The sequence below is a fragment of the Epinephelus moara genome, chromosome 10, assembly GCF_006386435.1.
Source record: "Epinephelus moara isolate mb chromosome 10, YSFRI_EMoa_1.0, whole genome shotgun sequence".
NCBI lineage: Eukaryota > Metazoa > Chordata > Actinopteri > Perciformes > Serranidae > Epinephelus > Epinephelus moara.
In genome coordinates this window covers 3212340-3231479 of record NC_065515.1, presented here as the reverse complement: position 1 = coordinate 3231479, position 19140 = coordinate 3212340, and the positions used below count along the sequence as shown (strand labels likewise).

General features: G+C 46.1%; 3 protein-coding genes across 6 annotated transcripts in view; 2 read left to right on the top strand and 1 right to left on the bottom strand.

Moving 5' to 3' along the window:
• trmt13 (tRNA methyltransferase 13 homolog) overlaps nucleotides 1–4620 on the bottom strand; it is a 6028-nt gene extending 1408 nt beyond the window's left edge. The window contains exons 1-8 of one of the 2 annotated variants that reach the window (XM_050054153.1): nucleotides 4470–4620; nucleotides 3545–3591; nucleotides 3327–3393; nucleotides 3163–3219; nucleotides 3020–3089; nucleotides 2839–2945; nucleotides 1570–1773; nucleotides 842–914 (exon numbers count right to left, since the gene is read on the bottom strand). In XM_050054153.1, coding sequence (XP_049910110.1) covers nucleotides 842–914; nucleotides 1570–1773; nucleotides 2839–2945; nucleotides 3020–3089; nucleotides 3163–3219; nucleotides 3327–3393; nucleotides 3545–3591; nucleotides 4470–4580 — 736 coding nt within the window. In that variant the 5' untranslated portion in view covers nucleotides 4581–4620. Of the gene's footprint in view, nucleotides 1–841; nucleotides 915–1569; nucleotides 1774–2838; nucleotides 2946–3019; nucleotides 3090–3162; nucleotides 3220–3326; nucleotides 3394–3544; nucleotides 3592–4231; nucleotides 4414–4469 lie in introns of those variants that run through there. The other variant, XM_050054154.1, reaches the window with a different exon arrangement.
• Nucleotides 1–19140, top strand: part of grin3bb (glutamate receptor, ionotropic, N-methyl-D-aspartate 3Bb) — a 176221-nt gene that overhangs the window by 76594 nt on the left and 80487 nt on the right. The window lies entirely within an intron of this gene.
• map1sa (microtubule-associated protein 1Sa) lies at nucleotides 5618–19132 on the top strand. 3 transcript variants are annotated; one of them, XM_050054119.1, is made up of 8 exons: nucleotides 5787–5823; nucleotides 8264–8365; nucleotides 9275–10609; nucleotides 11831–11913; nucleotides 14262–14402; nucleotides 14796–17826; nucleotides 18132–18346; nucleotides 18430–19132. In XM_050054119.1, the coding sequence occupies exons 3-8, from the start codon at nucleotides 10552–10554 to the stop codon at nucleotides 18583–18585; spliced, it is 3684 nt and encodes a 1227-aa protein (XP_049910076.1). In that variant the 5' UTR covers nucleotides 5787–5823; nucleotides 8264–8365; nucleotides 9275–10551; the 3' UTR covers nucleotides 18586–19132. The 3 variants fall into 3 exon arrangements, with proteins under 3 accessions (XP_049910075.1, XP_049910076.1, XP_049910077.1); XM_050054120.1 differs by having other exon boundaries at nucleotides 5809–5823; nucleotides 9325–10609; XM_050054118.1 differs by lacking the exon at nucleotides 9275–10609 and having other exon boundaries at nucleotides 5618–5823; nucleotides 18430–19131.

Genomic DNA, 19140 nt, shown 5'->3' with positions numbered 1-19140 from the left:
TAGCCGATAGCGGTGTCTGTAATAACTCACTAAATGGCCCGTGAAAAAAATATTTTTTCCAGCGGATGTCTTAGTTACAACATGATTGAGCTAACTGGAGTAGTTTCATGTCGTATCCGATAACGGGAGGCTTTTAATAGATGACGTCCTGATGTTAGCTTTGATGCTGCTGTGAGCTGTCCCTGTCAGCTGATGCTTTCTAGACATTGTGATTTCCCAAAACTGAATAAATACCACACATAGCAACACAAAACTGCTTTGCTAGCTCAATCATGTAACTAAGATATCTGCTGGAAAGAATAATTTTTTCCACGGGCCATTTAGTGAGTTTTTTTTTACCTGGTGGCTAAAGCTATATGAACGAGCTAACCCTCGTCTGCTGAGTTTTAAAAATGCCGGCTATTTTGTTGCTTTCTGTTGACGTCACATCCCTCCTTGAGTATATCCAATCAGCACCAAGTAAACCCCAAGCCCCAGCCAGGAGTCTTTCAGGGCTGTTCTGAGTACCTACCCCGAGGCAGGGACTTGTTTAGCCCCCGTAAAAGTTCCGGAACTCTGTCCCTCGGGGGTTGGTTCCTGCGGTGGAGACACGCACCAACGGCCCCAGCCCCGTAAAATTACCCCGAAGTTCCTGCGGTGGAAACGGGCCTATAGAGACCCACAGGAACTACAGAAACCCACAGAGAACCACAGAGACCCACAGAGAACCACAGAGACCCACAGAGACCCACAGGAACCACAGAGACCCACAGGAACCACAGAAACCCACAGAGAACCACAGGAACCACAGAGATCCACAGGAACCACAGAGACCAGCAGAGTCCACATCTTTATCTCTTACTCAGATCCAGGTGTTGGATGTCCACCTGAAGCCTCTCAAAGTCAGCACCTGTGTCCTGATGTTTCCCATCAACCTGCAGGACAGGACAAGAGACACAAGACAAGACCAGTGAGACCAGATGAACTGTACCAGGTTTGAGAATCGTGAAAATAGATGGGTCCATTTCAAACACTGTTAATGTCTCTGTCCTCACACGTCCATGTGTCCTTTTTGATGTCATAGATACAGCCATTAGATGGCACTAGAGGGCGGAGTCAAACGTTTCATAACAACAAACGAGGTGACGGGAAAGGAGGTCAGAATATTGGACCTTTAAATGGAGGCAGCATTGTAGATGGCGGCGTTCTCTGAGGTCATTAAATACATCCTGACATGTGGACGGATAATTCCTCTCACTGTGTGACTGATACGTTGTTTTCCGCCATGATTAAAATTTCTACGTTGTCTCCTACGTCCTATCTTACTTGAACTACTCTACGTCCTATCTTACTTGAACTACTCTACGTCGTCTGATGGTTCTGCTCTGTTTGGTCTGAATCTGTGAACTTTAAGAAAACTTGCACAAATACAGATGAAATGAACAGAGGACGGGCAGAACTCTCTGTCTCCGTCTGTCTCTGTCTTTGTCTCTAACATTGAGCATTAATGAGCCTTAACATGTCGTCAAATTAAACGCTCCCTGCTGGTTGACACATGTAACTGCTGCTGGAGTTAAGAGGTTTTCCTGCCTTGAAGCGAGTGCTGCAGCGCTCCACCAGCAGCAGCTGCAGGTCCTCACTGGTGTCCTGCTGGTCTCTGGTCTCCACCTGGTCTCTGGTCTTCAGGGCTTCATGGATCCAGTGAGACAGTTTCCCTCGACCTGCTCCAAACTCTACGAAGCACCGCCCCCTTCTCAGAAGCCCCAGCGCCTCCAAGTGACCTAAGAGAGAGGACTGGACACACCTGACAGGTGAGAGACAGACAGACAGAGGAAGCCTGAACCTCTGATGTCCCTCTGAGACTGAGTCTGTCCCCTCTGACTGTAAACACATCAGTTTGTGGACTGAAGCCTCCAGTTCAACATCTCTGCTGTCACCATCTTGTTTTTTGGAGCCAGAAGTGACCATATTTGGGTGAGAGGGCGGGGCTGTGGATGAGTGAGGGGCGGGGCTAATGAAATGTAAACAGTTGAATTGTATGAAAGTTCAAACCCGTTTCAAACCCGTCACATGTCGCTGCTTTGCAGTCAACTGTCACATCTGTATATTACCTGTCAGGTGTCCTCCTGTGTCTGTGTTTTATGTTCTGGGACGCCACAACCAACTAGTTACACACTGTCACCACATGGCGGTGTATCATAGTACCATGACAGGTGGCTTCTGGTGTCTTGTGCTGAAGTCACTGATGAAGCGGTGGTATTTTATGACATCAGAACGAGGGCAACTGAAAAGTACTGCCCTGTACAGCCATCAGGAACGTTGGAGTGATCCAAGGACCAAACAGGAAGTAAACATGTTTGTTTCTACATGTGAACATGGAGGTCTGTGGGGACGGACTCACTCCTGGAGCCAGCCTCTAGTGGACATTAGAGGAACTGCAGGTTTCAGACTCGGAGGTCGATACTTGGTATATCCTCAGAAACCCCAGCTCCGCCCTTCGCTCCTCCACAGCTCCGCCCTTTGCTCCTCCACAACTCCTCCCTCTCACACAAATATGGTCACTTCTGGCTCCAAAAAAACAAACAGTGGTGTGGTGAACTTCCTGTTCCTGTTCCTTTTAAGAGGGCGGGGTTTAATTCAGTTTAACTCAGAGGGTCTTTAAATCACAGGAAACACACGTTACATCATCAAAACAAATGAGAAATAAAAATAATCATTTATATACACGCAGCTGCTGATTGGCTGACACCTCTGACACGCCCACCAAACAACAGGAAACACGCCTTGAAGCCTGTGTAACACTGAAACATGTCGACACTGGGGGAAAATGATGCGTACGGTATCCAACTGAACGTGTACCTGCTGCTTCAGGTGTTTGTGGGCGGAGTCTCCGTTCTTTGGGTTGTTGAGTTCCTCCTGGAGGACAGAGTGAGACAGAACGCTGTCCTCCACATCACACTGCAGTCCTGCATCATCACCATCGTCATCATCACCATCATCATCATCATCTGATAACTGACAGGTAGATGCAGACACTCACCTGTGACAGCTGTCTTCAGTTTGTCCAACAGAGACTGTAACTCTGTCCTGCTGCGCTCAGACAGACTCACCTGACACACAGATGACATCATCATCATCATCATCATCATTATGATGTGAATTCTTCAGCAGGTGAGGTGTTACCTGTTGCAGCGTCTTATCTCCAGCTGATCCAGCATTGATGTTCTCCACATAATAAACCTGCAGGACGTCAAACAGGACGATTTTAAAACTCTGAGACAGAGTCTCAGGTGGGGACAGTGAACGCAGCACAGAGCATAAAACACAGGAAGTGAAGTTTGTCTCACTGGTTTTGGTTTCTCTCTGGAGTTACACTTCTTCAGGTGTTTGTCCAATTTGTCTTCACTCACAGTGCTTAAGGGTCAAACAGACAGGAAGTCACAGACAGGAAGTCACAGACAGGAAGTCACAGAGCTTCAATAATATAAAGCTACAACATAAAAACATCAACATGTCTTTATCTGTGGTGACTCAGATCAATACTGTGATCGATCAGCTGACTCACTGTTTGGGGTCCAGAGGACATACGATCCTCCTGCTGCTTCCTTCCTCCTGGAAACAGGAAACAGGAAGCTCTTAACAGGTGGGTGATGACATCACAGCACACGTCATTAGGTGTTTCAGGCATAAATATCACATACAGTAGATAACTTGTTGACAGCTTCAGCCCATTTCAGTGATGTGTCAACGTCGCCGCCATCTTGGGGAGGTCACTGCCGGCTGGCTAGTACTGTTGTGTATGGAGATAAGTCTTCAGCAAACTCGGCGTGCTCACTCAAAAGTCTCAAAGTGTAATTGGGTGCCGGTCCAAAAAATTACAGCAAAGCAGAAAAACCTGACAGCACTCACTAAAGTGGCCATTTCCTAACGCTGAGGACGGCTATGAGCTGAAACGCGTCTGTTCGACTGCTGCTGTTCAATCCACTATATTAAACAGTATGATACTTATTAGTGAGTGCTGTTGGGTTTTTCTGCTTTGCTCTAATTTTTTGGACCAGCCCCCAATGACACTTTGAGACTTTTGAGTGAGCACGCCGAGTTTGCCGAAGACTTATCTCCATACACAACAGTACTAGCCAGCCGGCAGTGACCTCCCCAAGATGGCGGCGACGTTGACGCTCAGTAGCCACAGGAATAAGTCATCTAATGATTATATATATCTATGGTTTCAGGTACAGATGTATAAACAGACCTGGATACAGTGTTGGAGGCGGAGCTTCATGAATGTTCTACAGAGCCCGTCAGAGACTCACAGCTGTTCTCTGTACAACTTAATAAACTAAACCTTGTCTGTAAACTATCGAACTAATAAAGTTTAAACTTCAGACTTTATTGATCAGACTTTAATGATGATCAGTATTTACTGATCAGCTCTTCACTCTCTGTGTTCTCCTTGGGTCCGTGAACTCAGCACGTGTCCGCGAACTCACCATGGTCGCGTGCTCTCCACAGAACACTTTCCCTCTAGCGACGATCATTTTACAGAAACGTTTCTTTTTCTTCACGAAGAAGCCACATCTGCCGGGCAGGGGGGCCGCCATGTTGGAGGCGGGACGCTGCGTGCTGCGTTCAGACGCTCACATAATTGTAGGAAACACTGAGGAGATAGTGCCCAGACTTTTTGTCGTGACGTCAGATCCTCCGGGTTGACACATTTTAAATGTTGGTGTTCATCAGATTTAAATATTTGTAGCTGAAGTTAAAGTCATGAGCTTAACGGTTTATTTGTCACTGATCACACTTAAGGGTTGGGACGACGATCATCAGATACTTTAACCACATTTATAACTGTAACTACAAACTAACCACAGATGAAAATATAAATGTTTACATCGCTAAAAGTGACTTTCTGTGGGAACAATGGAAGTTCTTTCCAAACAGTCTTTATTTGTTAAAAACGTTTCTTTTAAAAATTAACATGATTTAAGTTTTGTTTGATCGTCAGAACCACTTTAACTAAGAATATATTAACTTTAAATGTTCTATAATGTGTCCGTTGTTTTCTTCTTCTCTTCTTTCTTTCAGTGAATATTTGTCATATGTTTGTTGTTTACATCAGAATAAAAACTCAACAACAACTAAGAAACATTTTAAAAACAACATACAGGCGGTGCGTCTGTGAAATAACAAAGACACAGTTGGAAATGATCCAAGCAGCAGAGTCATATGAAAGAAATGAAACAGGAGGTAAATAAATAATAATTAATGATGATAAATTGAAAAATTATCTTGAAAAACTTAACGGGGGTTTTACAGAATATTTACTACCATGTTATTCTTATCACATTATCTTCATACATGTTCATACATGTGTACACTTTAACTTTGTTATTAAAGATTCAAAACAAAGTTGAAAACAAAATTCAGATAGATAGATAGATAGATAGATATTATCCATTAAATATTAAATATCTCTAAAATCTCGGGGTTGAACTCTTTATAAGTACTAATTCCTCCTCCACAGCACCTGAACGCACCAGTCTCCTGTGATTGGTCACGCTGCTCACTTCTCTTCTCTGATTGGTCGCCTTGCATGTCATTTAAAATATTTTCCCGCCTGTTATCCGAGCAGGGCGGGGCTTGTGTTTGTGTCCGACTGACGTCATTGGTGGACTGTCCAAACCATGATGGCGGCAGCAGCAGCGGCGGCGGAGCGGGGCGGCGGTCCCGGTTCTTCTCCCGGTTCCTCCCGGCCTGCGGCGGCGGATTACTCGGTGCTGGTGGTGGTGGGGGCGCTGCGGTCCGCCGGGCTGCTGGAGCGGCTGCTGCGGCAGATTGACTCAGGTGAGTCGGTAAAGTTAACGGACACCGGCGGGAAGTCCGCGGAGCCTTCACAATAAAACCCAAGAAGAAGAAGAGCTGACGTCGATGTCTGAAAGTGTTGTGCCCAAAAACTGTGTCCCTGTCCGGGTTGTCTCCAGAGTTCACCCGAGGGTTAATTCAGCAGCTTAGCACCCTCTGACGGAGGTTTTGTGTTGTCGGTAACACGGTTACCGGTGAAAAAGACACTTTAAACATTTTCCGGGACTGAAAAGACGAGTTTAGCATGTTAATGATGAAGCTAGCTAACGTTAGCTGCCTGGTGTCCACCAGTTTCTTCCTCCGCAGTTTAAAGTCACTTCTTTTTATTCTTTTATTAAAGTCTGTTCATTAAATTAAAACATAAATCCACCGTAAATAAACACGGTGTTACCGAGGACACGCCCTCCGTGACCACACGGTTCAACGGACACGTTACTGAAGCAGCTGCTTCTGTTTTTAGTGGTTAAATTTAGAGCTGATTACACTGCGGGACATGAGAGACATCCTGTCCTGGGGGACACCCTGTCCACCCTGTCCGGCCCAGGGTTCAGGTCTTTGTCAGACACACTATGGTGGTTTTTACCTTTTTATATTAATTATATATAATGAGTTAATATGTCTGTGACGTCTGTAACATCTGGTGACGTTGTCTGGTTTCTTTCTGCGGTTTGAGGGTTAATTTACAGAAACTTCTCAGACTCACGTGTTCACCGAAGTTTCTTCGAATTTTGTATTTTACTGGTTTTTAAATCTTCATCACTTTTTAATGTTGGCAGCATTTCTCCATTCTCATGAGACATTTATTTTGAAAATCCCGCCACACCGGAAGTCGGTGATGTTGTGTAGTTTGACAGTTTTTCATGTTGTTCCGGTAAAAGTAGGTGAACAGTCAGAACTCACTAGGCTCGTTCGAGATGAACTGCCCCTCGCCTGGAAAGTAGACGAGAGCAGGCGGCCGCAGCGGGGGGCGGTGACAAAAAGCCGCGGTGAAGTCGGACAGTTTCCAGCAGCCTTCAGTCCGTACAGGAAGTCACAGACACACTAACATCCTGTCTGGAATGATGTCAATTCATTAAAAAAGTGATGAGACCCATATATCGGTTTGTTTTCAGTCTCCAGTTGTTTTAATTATGATAGATTAATTTATTAAAATAAACCTTCAAATCAGACAAATACAATCTTAATCTCTAACAAAATGAGTAGTTTATCTAAAACGTCATTTTGTTGAGTCGACATCTGAACCAATCAGCTGTCAGATCAGGTGAGAGCCAGGTGATACAGTCGGTGGAGAGCAGCTGCAGCGCCTGGCTCTAAAAACTGTGGCCGCCTCGCTCTCGCGGTTTTATTGCCATCCACTTTTGTAATACGTCAGAGCAAGTCGGGATGAAGTCGGACACAAAACTAACCGGCATGCGTTGTGCGCCGATCGTTGGTGATCGGATCTGCGCAGGCCTGGCTCATCTCGAACGAACCTAGTGATGAAGCACCCGAAGATTTAATGTGTTGACACATGATCAGCTCATTGAAACACAGACAGCCTCCGAGGAACACAATCGATCTACTGTTCATCATGTGTTCACACACGCCTTACTGTTCATCATGTGTTCACACACGCCTTAGTTCACACACGCCTTACTGTTCATCATGTGTTCACACACGCCTTACTGTTCATCATGTGTTCACACTGTGTGTAGTTCGGCCTATTTTTGGTTCAGTTTATAGATGATTGTGTTTCAGTCAGTTAATGGTCGCCTGTCTGTCTGCCTGCCTGTCTGTCTGCCTGCCTGCCTGCCTGCCTGTTTGCCGGTCTGTCTGTTCTGGTTCAGTGTTTTTGGTTCTCAGTCTGTGTTTTGAGCTGCTGGTTTAATTTTCTGCATGTTGGTCCTCAAAGAGGAAGTGGTGTCACTGAATATCTTCAGCTTCCTGTTTGCTGAGGAGGAAACAGTTCATGTGACAGAGATAGGATGAACCGTGGACAGACGTCTCACTCTGTCTGAAAACACGTCACACTCTTCTCTCTGTGCAAATTTAACACCAGTTCAAACTGTGTGAACCAGTAAGACGTCCAGTCTGATGCTGGTTGTAATGAAGATGATGAATAATGCAGCTCAGTTATTTCAGCCTGGATTCACCACAGTTTCTCCTGGCCATCCCATAATAATGTGAACACACAGGAAGTGAAGCCTGGCTGCAGCACATCGACTTCCTCACATCACAAGTCTTTTAGATGTCAAAGTTTTATTTACGTTTACGTTGGTTACACTTTATTATTACATCACTGTCTGTGTGATGTCATCACTGTGAGTGAGTGAATGTGTGTTGTATGTTTGTGTGTGTGTTTCAGGTGTGTGTTATATGTGTGTGTATCAGGTGTGTGTTATATGTGTGTGTTTCAGGTGTGTGTTATATGTGTGTGTTTCAGGTGTGCGCTGTTGGCCTGTAGATCTGGATGTGTCTGTTCTGGATCAGCAGCTGAAACTCTTCGTGTCGAGACACTCGGCCTTCCTGTCAGAGGACGTCCCAGGTGAGACAACAGGAAGCACACCTTTTTGTTTGTTTGTTTGTTTGTTTGTTTGTCAGAGGTGTAACTGTAAACAGAGTCAAGGTTTGTGATGACTGAACAAATAATTTGTGATGTATAGTCTGATTTGTGTTGTGCCACGCCCATTCTTTTGCATTTGTGGCGCCTCCTAGAGGTCAGTTTAAATGAAACTTTCTGTTTCAGGTGGAAACAAACAGGAAGTCGATCACTTCCTGTTTGTTTCCACCTCACTGATCACATTTCTGATCAAAACATATTGATGGAGGAACGTCAGATTAGTATTCTCTTCAAAGTAAAATATGGTTTTGGGGTGGATCAGAAACTTTACTGAGCTCTGAAGGTCAAAGGTTAACATCACACCACCTGACAGGAAGGATGATGGATGACATCATCAGTGTGTCCAACCGAGGCGGAGAGTTATTTTAAAACCTGTGTGTGTGTGAGTGAGTGAGTGAGTGAGAGAGAGAGAGAGAGAGACAGCTGGTTCTCTGTTTCAAACACACAAACACAGTCAGCTGAACAGCCTGCAGACACACACACACACACACACACACACACACACGGCCAGCTGACAGGAAGGAAGCCAGAGGAGGTCAAAGGTCAGACCTTTGAATGCTACAGGTCTCTGTGTTAGACAGGATATAAACTAAACCTACACACACACACACACACACGCACGCACCTCAGCTGAACGTCCGTCCTTGGACAACGTGTGTATTAAAATGTCTCAGCCCCTCCTGAAAGACGTAAACTTGACTCTGATTGGTGGGCTGGTCTCTGGTGGGTGGGGTCAGCCTGGTTAATATGGTTGTCCTATCTAAGGTTTCCCATCATGCCCCTGTCCATCTGTAGACGCTGCATCATCTGATGAGTTGTGTTGTGTGTTAACAGCTGTCAGATGATGTCAGTGGTCTGACATCACCAGATGTTTCCTCTGTAAGGTTTGGTACCACAGCAGAAGTGACGGCCCTCAGCCGTCGTCCTCTAAACACTCCCTGGACCCTCCGTCACCTCCTGGACCCTCCATCACCTCCTGGACCCTCCGTCACCTCCTGGACCCTCCTCACCTCCTGGACCCTCCGTCACCTCCTGAACCCTCATCACCTCCTGGACCTGCTGCTGACTTTATTCAGTCAGATTCAGGCTCTGAGCAGTTTGGGCTTCATGGAGCTTTTAAATAACTTTATTTTTACAACAGACGTATGATAAAGAAAAACTGTGTCCAGCTCTGTGTCATCACAGTGATGCTACTGTGGTAAACTTCCCTCCAGACCTCCCTGCTCCTCCCTCAGCTCAAATCCTCCTCATCAGAGTCCTGCACGGGTCCATTTTTAAAAACCTGAACTTGCCCACACCCATAAAGCTCAGTACCAGAGCCGACCCGTTACCTGTCGTTGTGTCTCAGCTGCACCTGTAAATAAACACGCACCTGTGACCTGCTGTGTTTGGGCCCGTACACATGCTGCGTCTTTAACCGCCTGGAAAACATGAGGTCAGGCGCTGGCTGCGACTGTTGTGCCTTTTCTGTAAGAGCTTTCAAGAGCGCGGCAGCAGGTTGCATCTGAGGTTGCTAAGCGATAACCAGCACCATGTCATAGCCTACAAACCAGAAACCCTGAGTGCAGAGCTGATCTACTTCCTGTGTGTCTGTGGGACAGATGTAAACAATGACCAACTTCTCCTCCATATTTATCACAGACTGATATTTACTGAAGAAGGAAAGTTACCTGTCGGCTGTGATTGGTTGGTCCTCGTCATATGACAGTCAGGGTGCAGCCACCACGCCCTGAAAAATAGGCAGTTTGGAACGTGTGCGTCGCTCCGGTGTCTGAGTGCAACTGCTGCGTGTCAACACTGAAAATAATTGGTTTGAGGGCACAAAAACTGCAGCGTGTACGGCCCCTTACATGTCACACCCATCACTCCTCTTATGATTCTGTGATGTCATAATGCTGTCTGAAATCACACACTGGAGCCACATGATGCCGCCGCTGTTTGGTTCTGTGTGAAAACACAAAGGAGGTGTAAAGATGGGACGTCATTGCGGCTCTATGGCGCCATCTCTGTGTGAACTGAGATCAGCTCTGATCAAATATAAACCCAGACTCTGTCTCTGAGTCGTATGGTTCTCTCTTCAGACACGTTTTATCTTCCTGTTTCCCGGTAATATGACATCATTCATTACCAGCCGGTCGTCACATGACCCACCAGTGGGAGCGTTTATTGGTACAGTGAAATACTTTAAGGATCTTTTCTGTCCTCTGCAGAGCGTTAAATAAGTTTGATCCTCTCAGGTTTTTTCATTTTAAACAAAATCTTAATTCCCTCGTCACCCCCACAGACCCCCACAGACCCTCACAGACTCCCACAGACCCCCACAGACCCTCACAGACCCTCACAGACCTTCACAGACCTTCACAGATCCTCACAGACTCCCACAGACCTCCACAGACCTCCACAGACCTTCACAGACCCTCACAGACCTCCACAGACCCTCACAGACCTTCACAGACCCTCACAGACCCTCACAGACCTTCACAGACCCTCACAGACCTTCACAGACCCTCACAGACCCTCACAGACCTTCACAGACCCTCACAGACCTTCACAGACCCTCACAGACCTTCACAGACTCCTCATTGGCTGCTGACCCCTGATAAAACAGTTAATACCCAGCGGCTTGTACAAACAGGTTCACATGAAGCTTTGAATGTCTGCCGTCATGTTTTATGATGTCATCACCCTAAGAAACTCTTCAGTTTAACAAAGTGACTGATGAAAGGATGAAAGGATGAAAGGATGAGATGTAATGTCCCACTGTTTCTGACCTGAAGCAGAATATGTCAGGAGCTAAAAACATGATGTGATTTTTGGAGTCGATTCTTTGATGTGTGTTTAATAACTGTAATGACGCTGTGCAGTTATCGCAGATGTTTGATCTTAATGTGTCTCTGACGACTTTCAACAGAATCAACAGACACAAATTTAATAAAACCATTAAATAAAAATTGAATCTGAAGCTTGGAGCTGTCGAACAGAGAGATCAATGGGAGCAGGAAGTGGGAGGTGTTTTACTGGATGACCAATGGCAGCATGTCTTTCATCTCGTCCATTCGTCCTGCAGTCTGACACTGAGCTCCTCTGTCCAGCATTCACTCACATGTTCATGTCCTGCCTGAGGCCTTGGACGTCCTGTTCTGCTGCTTCATACAGAGTCATGTTCTCACCTTCAACACCTTATCTGTAATGAAAGAGTTAAAGTCTCATAGTTTGTCTTTTAAGAGTATTTTAATGTCTGAGTTGTTGGGACGAGCCAGCTGTGAAACTGTTAGTGACAATTTCCTGCTGTTGTTGTCTTCAGTGCTCAGTAGAACTGATATGAGGGCTAGCTGTTAGCATGTTGACTTCCTGTCAGTGTAGTGAACAGCTGATGTGTTTGTCCTGCAGGTCAGAGGACGCTGCAGCACCGCGGAGACGTTCTGGACACTCAGGTTGTTGTGAATCCGGCTCATGACTTTGTCTGCTCAGAGGTGAGTGGAAACACTAACAGTGTTAATGATCTATTTTGTATTTAAAGTGTCCAGCTGTTTAAACAGTATTCTATTTGCAGATGACACCAATGTTTCTATTCTGGGAGTAACTTAAAAGACATTGTTAAAACTGTTGAACAGGAAATGAAACTAGTCGAGAAATGGTTTGATGTAAATAAGTTAAATACAAGCAAAACAAAGTTTATGATCTTTGAAAACTGCAAGATTAATGAGGTTAAAGTAAGAACGGATGATGTGGAAATAGAAAGAGTGAATGAAACAAAAATGTTGGGTGTCATACTGGAGAGTAAATCGAGCAGGAAAATGCATATTAATCATGTAAAATCAAAAATATCATGGTCGATAGCAGCACTATATAAGACCAAGGATCTGTTCAACAGGTAGGCTCTGTACATCATGTACTGCTCATTAATTGTTCCAAACATCACCTACTGCCTGGAGATTTGGGGAAATGCATACAAGACACTCTATCAGTCTTTATTTTACAGACAACAGTAGGGCTGTAGTCAAACAAAGAAAATCTTGGCCGACTAAAGTCGCACATAATCTTCAACTAATCGATTAGTCGTGGGGAAAAAAAATCTGCACGTTATTTTTACTTCTGCGTTGGTGTGTCTGTGTCACTCTGCAGTTACACCTCCAAAACACTAGTCGGTGGTGGAGGACTGTGTTAAGTGCTGTAAAGTTTAGTTGATTCAAAACACATTAAACACACAGTAAACACACATTAAACATGGCTTAATAGAGACAATTTCAAACACAAGTACGCAAACTGGCTTCACTATAAATCGCAGCAATGACAAACACTTGTCTTTATCTGGACACATTTCCCCCATAAATACAACATGCTAACGTTATTAATTTTAATTTAATTTTTAATTTTATATACTTTATTAATCCCCTGAGGGGAAATTCAATTTTTTCACTCTGTTTGTCAATTACACACAGGTCTGAACACACACATGCACAAACTGGACCTATACATGCACTAAGTGGAGAGATGTCAGAGTGGGCTGCCCATGACAGGCGCTCAGAGCGGTTGGGGGGTTCGGTGCCTTGCTCGGGAGCACCTCGGCAGTGCCCAGGAGGTGAACTGGCACCTCTCCAGCTACCAGTCCACGCTCCATATTTTGGTCCGGACGGGGACTTGAACAGGCGACCCTCCGGTTCCCAACCCAAGTCCCTATGGACTGAGCTACTGCCGCCCCCACACAAGTCTATGGCATTTTACATTGTATAAATTAGCCTAGCGTCTAGCGATCTTTTCCTCTTCTCATATAAAACCAGGGACAACAGCAACATGTAACAAAGGTAACGGCACATAATTTGGCTCCATTACAACTCACAACATTCACTGACAAAACAACTGTCTTATATTAAACAGACAGTCCAACCTTCTGTCAACAACAGGGGTATTTTGAAAACACCCCCATTTTCACAGGTAACTTAGCCTGTCCCCCCACCGCAGGAAATAATGGATTAATCCTGGAAAGCTGTTGATGTAGCACTTTTCTCCTTATGAAAGTAACACAGCGATTATTCGACCAATGAGAATTTGGTTGGACGAGAGCATAGCGACCAAATAATCGACTAGTCGACCAGGAGACTACAGCCCTAGAAAAGAGCCATACGAATCATCACAAGATCACAGTACAGAGAGCACACTAATGGTTTATTTGTAAAATTAAGAGCACTTAAATTCCAGGATTTAGTAGATTACAAGATTGCGCAGATAATGTATAAAGTTCATAACAACTTGTTGCAGAGTAAAATTGTAAATATGTTTGAAAAAAAAGATTGTAAGTATGAACTTTAAAAAATAAAAGCTAGGACTAATATTAAATGTATGTCCATCTCTATAAAGGGGGTGAATTCATGGAACAATCTTGAGGATGAATTGAAATGATGTGAGACATTTCAAAGATTTAAAGTCTCCTCAGACACATACAAGCAAAATGTTTGATTTTTGGGAATTAGGTATTTTAAGTTTTGTTTGTTGCTGCGGAAAATTGTTAACTGGTGATGTGTAATCAGTTGGTATTGTTGCCTTTGCATTTCAACTTGAATAGGAAATAGTGTAAATTATGAATTTTCACAAAATATATTTTTTCTGCTAGTTGTAACAAGGTGAGAAGAGTAGGCGTCACAAGCTTATAGCTTCAGCCGACACCTTTTTTGGTTAAAATTATGAGACACTATGTTGTGCTGCGTTGTACTTTTTGTTGAATGACCAAAATAAACATAAACATAAACATCTGTTAGCCCTTCCCTGTCTGACTCGACTCCTCCTTCTCCTCCGATTATGTATTTCCTGTTTGTGCGCTCAGGTGCGGCGGCTGGTCTGTGACTCTTCGCGACACAAACTTCTGGTTCTGGCTGGTCAGTGTGTGGAAGAGTCCGGAGACATCGTGTTACAGAGAGGCTGCTTCTCTCTGAGCGACTTCATCCACATCTTCACTGACGAGGAGGTCAGAACGCCACTGATACTGATCGATACTGATCGATACTGATACTCACTCTGATCAATACTTTGTGTGTGTGTGTGTGTATGATAATGTGTGTGTGTGTGTGTGTGTGTGTGTGTGTGTGTGTGTGTGTTAATGTGTGTGATCCAAAATCTCTGTTGAAGTGATCTGAAACTATCTGTTTGTAAAACTGTAGATGGACCTGAATGTCTCTGCTTGGGATCAATAACCGTATCTGATCTTTATGATTAATACCAGTGAACTGTCGGTCGGACAGAACAAGTGTGTTAATATTCAGGCTCCTGATGATGATGATGGTGATGATGATGATGATGGTGATGATGATGATGATGGTGATGATGATGACGACGTGTTTGATGTCTCTCTATTCTGAAGGTTGGAGAGTTGTTGAGCAATGCAGACCCGGCGGTGAAGTCCAGTCTCACCCTCAGTTGTCCAGACTTTGGTCTCTGGAGACACTCTGCGTTGGACAAACACAACCTGCAGGACTACATCAACATCCAGATCAACCCTCCCATCGTCCTCCCAGAGATGGAGGGTCTGCAGGAGTTCACAGAGTACCTGTCGGAGTCGTTGGAGCCCGAGTCGCCCTTCGAGCTCCTGGAGCCCCCAAGCACCGTGGGATTCCTGAAACTCTCTCGGCCCTGCTGCTACATCTTCCCTGGGGGGAGGGGGGACTCTGCCTTCTTTGCTGTTAATGGTTTTAACGTCCTGGTGAATGGCGGCTCCGATCCCTGCTCCTGCTTCTGGAAACTGGTTCGACACCTGGACAGAATTGACTCGGTGCTCCTGACTCACATCGGCGTGGACAACCTGCCCGGGCTGAACAGTCTGCTTCTGAGGAAAGTGGCAGAGCAGGAGGAGGAGTCTGCTGGAGCTCAGACTGAAGAGGACTGGATGAAGAACCTCATCTCGCCTGAGATTGGGGTGGTCTTCCTCAATGTTCCCGACAGACTGAAGTCCTTACGAGGAGATCCCAGTGAGCTGCGAAGCTGCGACCAGGTGGCTCTCACCCTGCAGCATTTACAGAGACTTTCAATTAAACCTGAACCTCTCAGCCGCTCTAACGGACCCAGTATAGAACCAGTTATCTTGTTTCAGAAGATGGGAGTGGGTCGTCTGGAGCTGTACCCGCTGAATCCAGTCAGCGGCAGCAAACACCTCGAAGCTTTAATGCAGACTTGGCCAAACAACGGATCAAATGTAAAAGGCTCAGATCTTCCACTGCCATGCCTTGTGTCCATTTGTGCTTTGCTGGTCTGGCATCCCTCCAGTCCTCTGGAGAAGATCATCCGCGTCCTTTTCCCAGGGTGCACGCCGCAGACCAAAATTCTGGATGGACTTGAAAAACTCAAACATCTGGATTTCCTCAAACATCCGGTCGTGTGTTTTAAGGACCTCGAAACATCCAAAACAGAGAAACAACCAAAACGAGCAGAGAGTCGGGAAAGCCTTAAGTCACAGTCCAAGGACTCCAGACCCATTAGTGCCTTACAGAAAGACAAGCTTGGACGAGTAGACGTCAAGAGACAGGAGGTGAAAACAAAGCCAAAGGCAGCAGGTGACGCCGCTCCGAAAGAAAAGAAGGAATGGGATGAAAAGTCCAAACTGAAGGACGCAGACGCTAAATCAAAACCTGCTGAGAAACTTGTCCCAAAGAAAGACATGTCAAAAGAAGAGAAAAAGGAAGTGAAAAAGAAGGACGAGAAGGTCGCTGCTGCTGTTGTAAAGAAAGAAGAGAGTGGAGAGAAGAAGAAAGAAGCGGTAAAGAAGGAAACCCTAAGTGCAAAACCAAAGAAAGACATCAAACCTGAACCAAAAAAAGACAGCAAGAAGGACGTCAAAGCAGAGGAGAAGAAAACCGCAAAACCAGCTGTTAAAGAAGTGAAGAAAGCAACAAGTGCAGCTTCAACAGGAAGTACAGACGTAAAGAAAGGTCTGGGCAAGAGTGGGTCTCTGAAGAAAGATGGGACTCTCCCAAAGAAAGACACTTTGAATAAAGGGACAAAAGGTAAACCAGGTCCAAAGGAGCAGGAAAACCAGAAGGAGGCAGATCGGTCCAAGGTGTCCACACCTGAGGACATGACGGCTGAATTTGAAAGACTTCGACTGGAAGACGACAACAGGAACAGAAATCAGAACTCTGCGATCACTGCAGTCACGAGTCCTGATGGAGAACAGGCCAACGGAAACCAGACCTGCACGGTGGAGAGTCCAGAGAAGTTTCGCTGTGTGGAGACGGACCACGTCTCTAACTGTGCAGGACACAAGCCTTTCCATCCATCCTCTGAGGAGGACATTCAGGTTTTAGGTGAGGACAGAAGCCTTGGGGTGCGAGGGTCCAGTCTGGGCTTTGAGGATTATAACCAGGGAGGTTGTAGGACGTCCGACCTGCGCTCCCCGAGGGACGCTGTGGAGAACTCCTCCTCCTCCTCCTCCTCTCAGGACAAACAGTCCAGTCTGTTGACGCTCAGTCCTTTCAAAGACATCATGCCAGACTCCTCCCCCACCATCACCTCCCTGCCGGCTGAGGTCGGCTCTCCTCACTCCACAGAAGTCGATGAATCTCTATCGGTTTCTTTAGAGCAAACACTTCCACCGGCTGCTGTGTCGCCCAGAGGACCTGCCGCAGACAGAGTCTACTCTAACGGACACGTTAGCGACTCGGACTCCCTACCTCTGAGGTCCAACCATAATAGCCGCTCAGAAGAGCATGTCCACGGGATATCAGAGCTTATCTCAGATGTTCCACATGATGTTGATCTCTGCTTGGTGTCGCCCTGTGAGTTCCAGCACCCCAAGACTCCAGAGAACCATCAGCAGCATGTTAGCCCTGGCTTCGCCGCCGCTGACTTACCAGACATCTCAGACAACAACAACCACTCACAGGATCAAAGCAGCAGCGGCTGTCCTTCAGCCTACAGCCAGGAAACTCCACCCACATCAGTCAGCGACTCCCTCCTGACGGCCACGGACTCTGACGTCCCGCCCTGTACAGAGGACTGTCCCTCCATCACAGCAGACATGGAGTCTGATGATGATTCCAGTGGCCTTTTCCCACCCACTCATCCACAAGATCACCCGAGTCCCCACTACTCCCACAGAGGAGGACACGACCCGCCGCCAGCCCCGGTCAAAGATCTGCCCCCGTTACCACCCCAGCCTGGAGCCTGCATGGCCGACACGGAGGGCAGCCGTAGTCTGAAGAGTTCAGCCGCCAAGACCAAGAAACCAACCGGTACGACGATGAAGGCGACCTCTGGAAGTACCACAGCCCAGAACGGAAAGTCAAAGGTCGGTAGCTCCACAGGCTCCCTGAAGATGACCTCCAGCATCGACATGAAGCCGTCATCCCGAAATTCACTGGGAGGCTCCAGAGTCGCACCTGCAAAACCTTCGTCCTCAGGTAGGCAGGCACCGTCCTGAAAACACATGACACAGAGTACTCTACAAATATTTTACAACACTCTCAGAAACTCAAACACTTTCGAACTTACAGACGTCCGAACTGCAGGGCTTATACTGCTCCTATTGTAAAGACCTTTGTATGAAAGACGACATTTAAATAAAGTTTATTATTGTTATTATTATATTACCAGGTCCTTTATCTCTGCTTCAAACCTTTGATTGTTCTCGTCATGTGATGGTGGAACGCAGCAGCAAAACTGTTGTGTTAATGACGTGTTTCTCGTTCGGCTGACTTCCTGTCAGCTTCTAAAGCTGCAGGTTCTGAGGGTTCTGCGGTCTACGTGGACCTGGCCTACCTGCCGTCCGGCTGCGCCTCCTCCACCGTGGACCTGGAGTTGTTCAGACGTCTTCGCTCCTCGTATTACATCATCAGTGGAGACAACCCTGTGAAGGAGGTGGCAATGAGGAGCATCCTGGACGCCCTGCTGGAGGGGAAGAGCAGCTGGCCGGAGGTTCAGGTCCGTTAATGCCCACTGATGTTTGTTTGCTTCACCTTCTTATGATCTGTTCTCTGATTGGCCTGTTTATGACCTGTCCTCAGGTGACTCTGATCCCAACCTTTGATTCGCTGGCGATGCATGAGTGGTACCAGGAGACCCATGACAGGCAGAGGGACCTGTCAGTCACCGTGCTGGGCAGCAACAGCACCGTGGCCATGCAGGAGGAGACCTTTCCCGCCTGCAAGGTCGAGTTCTGAGATGAGAGTCACGGCCGCTGAAAGCCCCGCCCACCTCACCTCTGACGTCTGCACAGGTGGAGACAGAGGAGACTTTAATCGTTGCCATGGTTACATTCTGACCAGACCAATGAGAGGATGTGTTTGATCAGGTTTCCTTAAATATCTGAAAGCCCCGCCTCCTTCAGTGAAGTCATTTTAGTAAGCATGCTCAGTTACTCCTCGCACAGCTCTTAGTCTGAAGGTTCACGAGACAGGAAGTCAAGATACTGGTCTCTCAAGTAAGAAATGGTTTCCTTTACATTCCCTGCACTTGCAACACCTGTCACTTCCTGTCACCTCCGCTCACTTCCTGTCACCTCAGCTCACTTCTTGTCACTTCCTCTCTGCTGGATCAGGACCGTCGGCTCACCTGCTAACAAACATTAGCACATTAGCAGGAGGCTGAATTTTAACACCGATGTTGTTTTAATCAATTTGCTTTTTAAGGATTTAATGACATCATTGTTTCTTTAAACTGGGCGCATATATATATATATATATATATATATATATATATATATATATATATATATA

Excerpts from the sequence above, each read along its gene's own strand:
- map1sa (XM_050054118.1), top strand. The coding sequence starts at position 5,664 with ATGATGGCGGCAGCAGCAGCGGCGGCGGAGCGGGGCGGCGGTCCCGGT. Across the intron at positions 11,914-14,261 it reads ATGACTTTGTCTGCTCAGAG|GTGCGGCGGCTGGTCTGTGA; the intron begins GTGAGTGGAAAC and ends TTGTGCGCTCAG. Across the intron at positions 17,827-18,131 it reads TGCAAAACCTTCGTCCTCAG|CTTCTAAAGCTGCAGGTTCT; the intron begins GTAGGCAGGCAC and ends ACTTCCTGTCAG.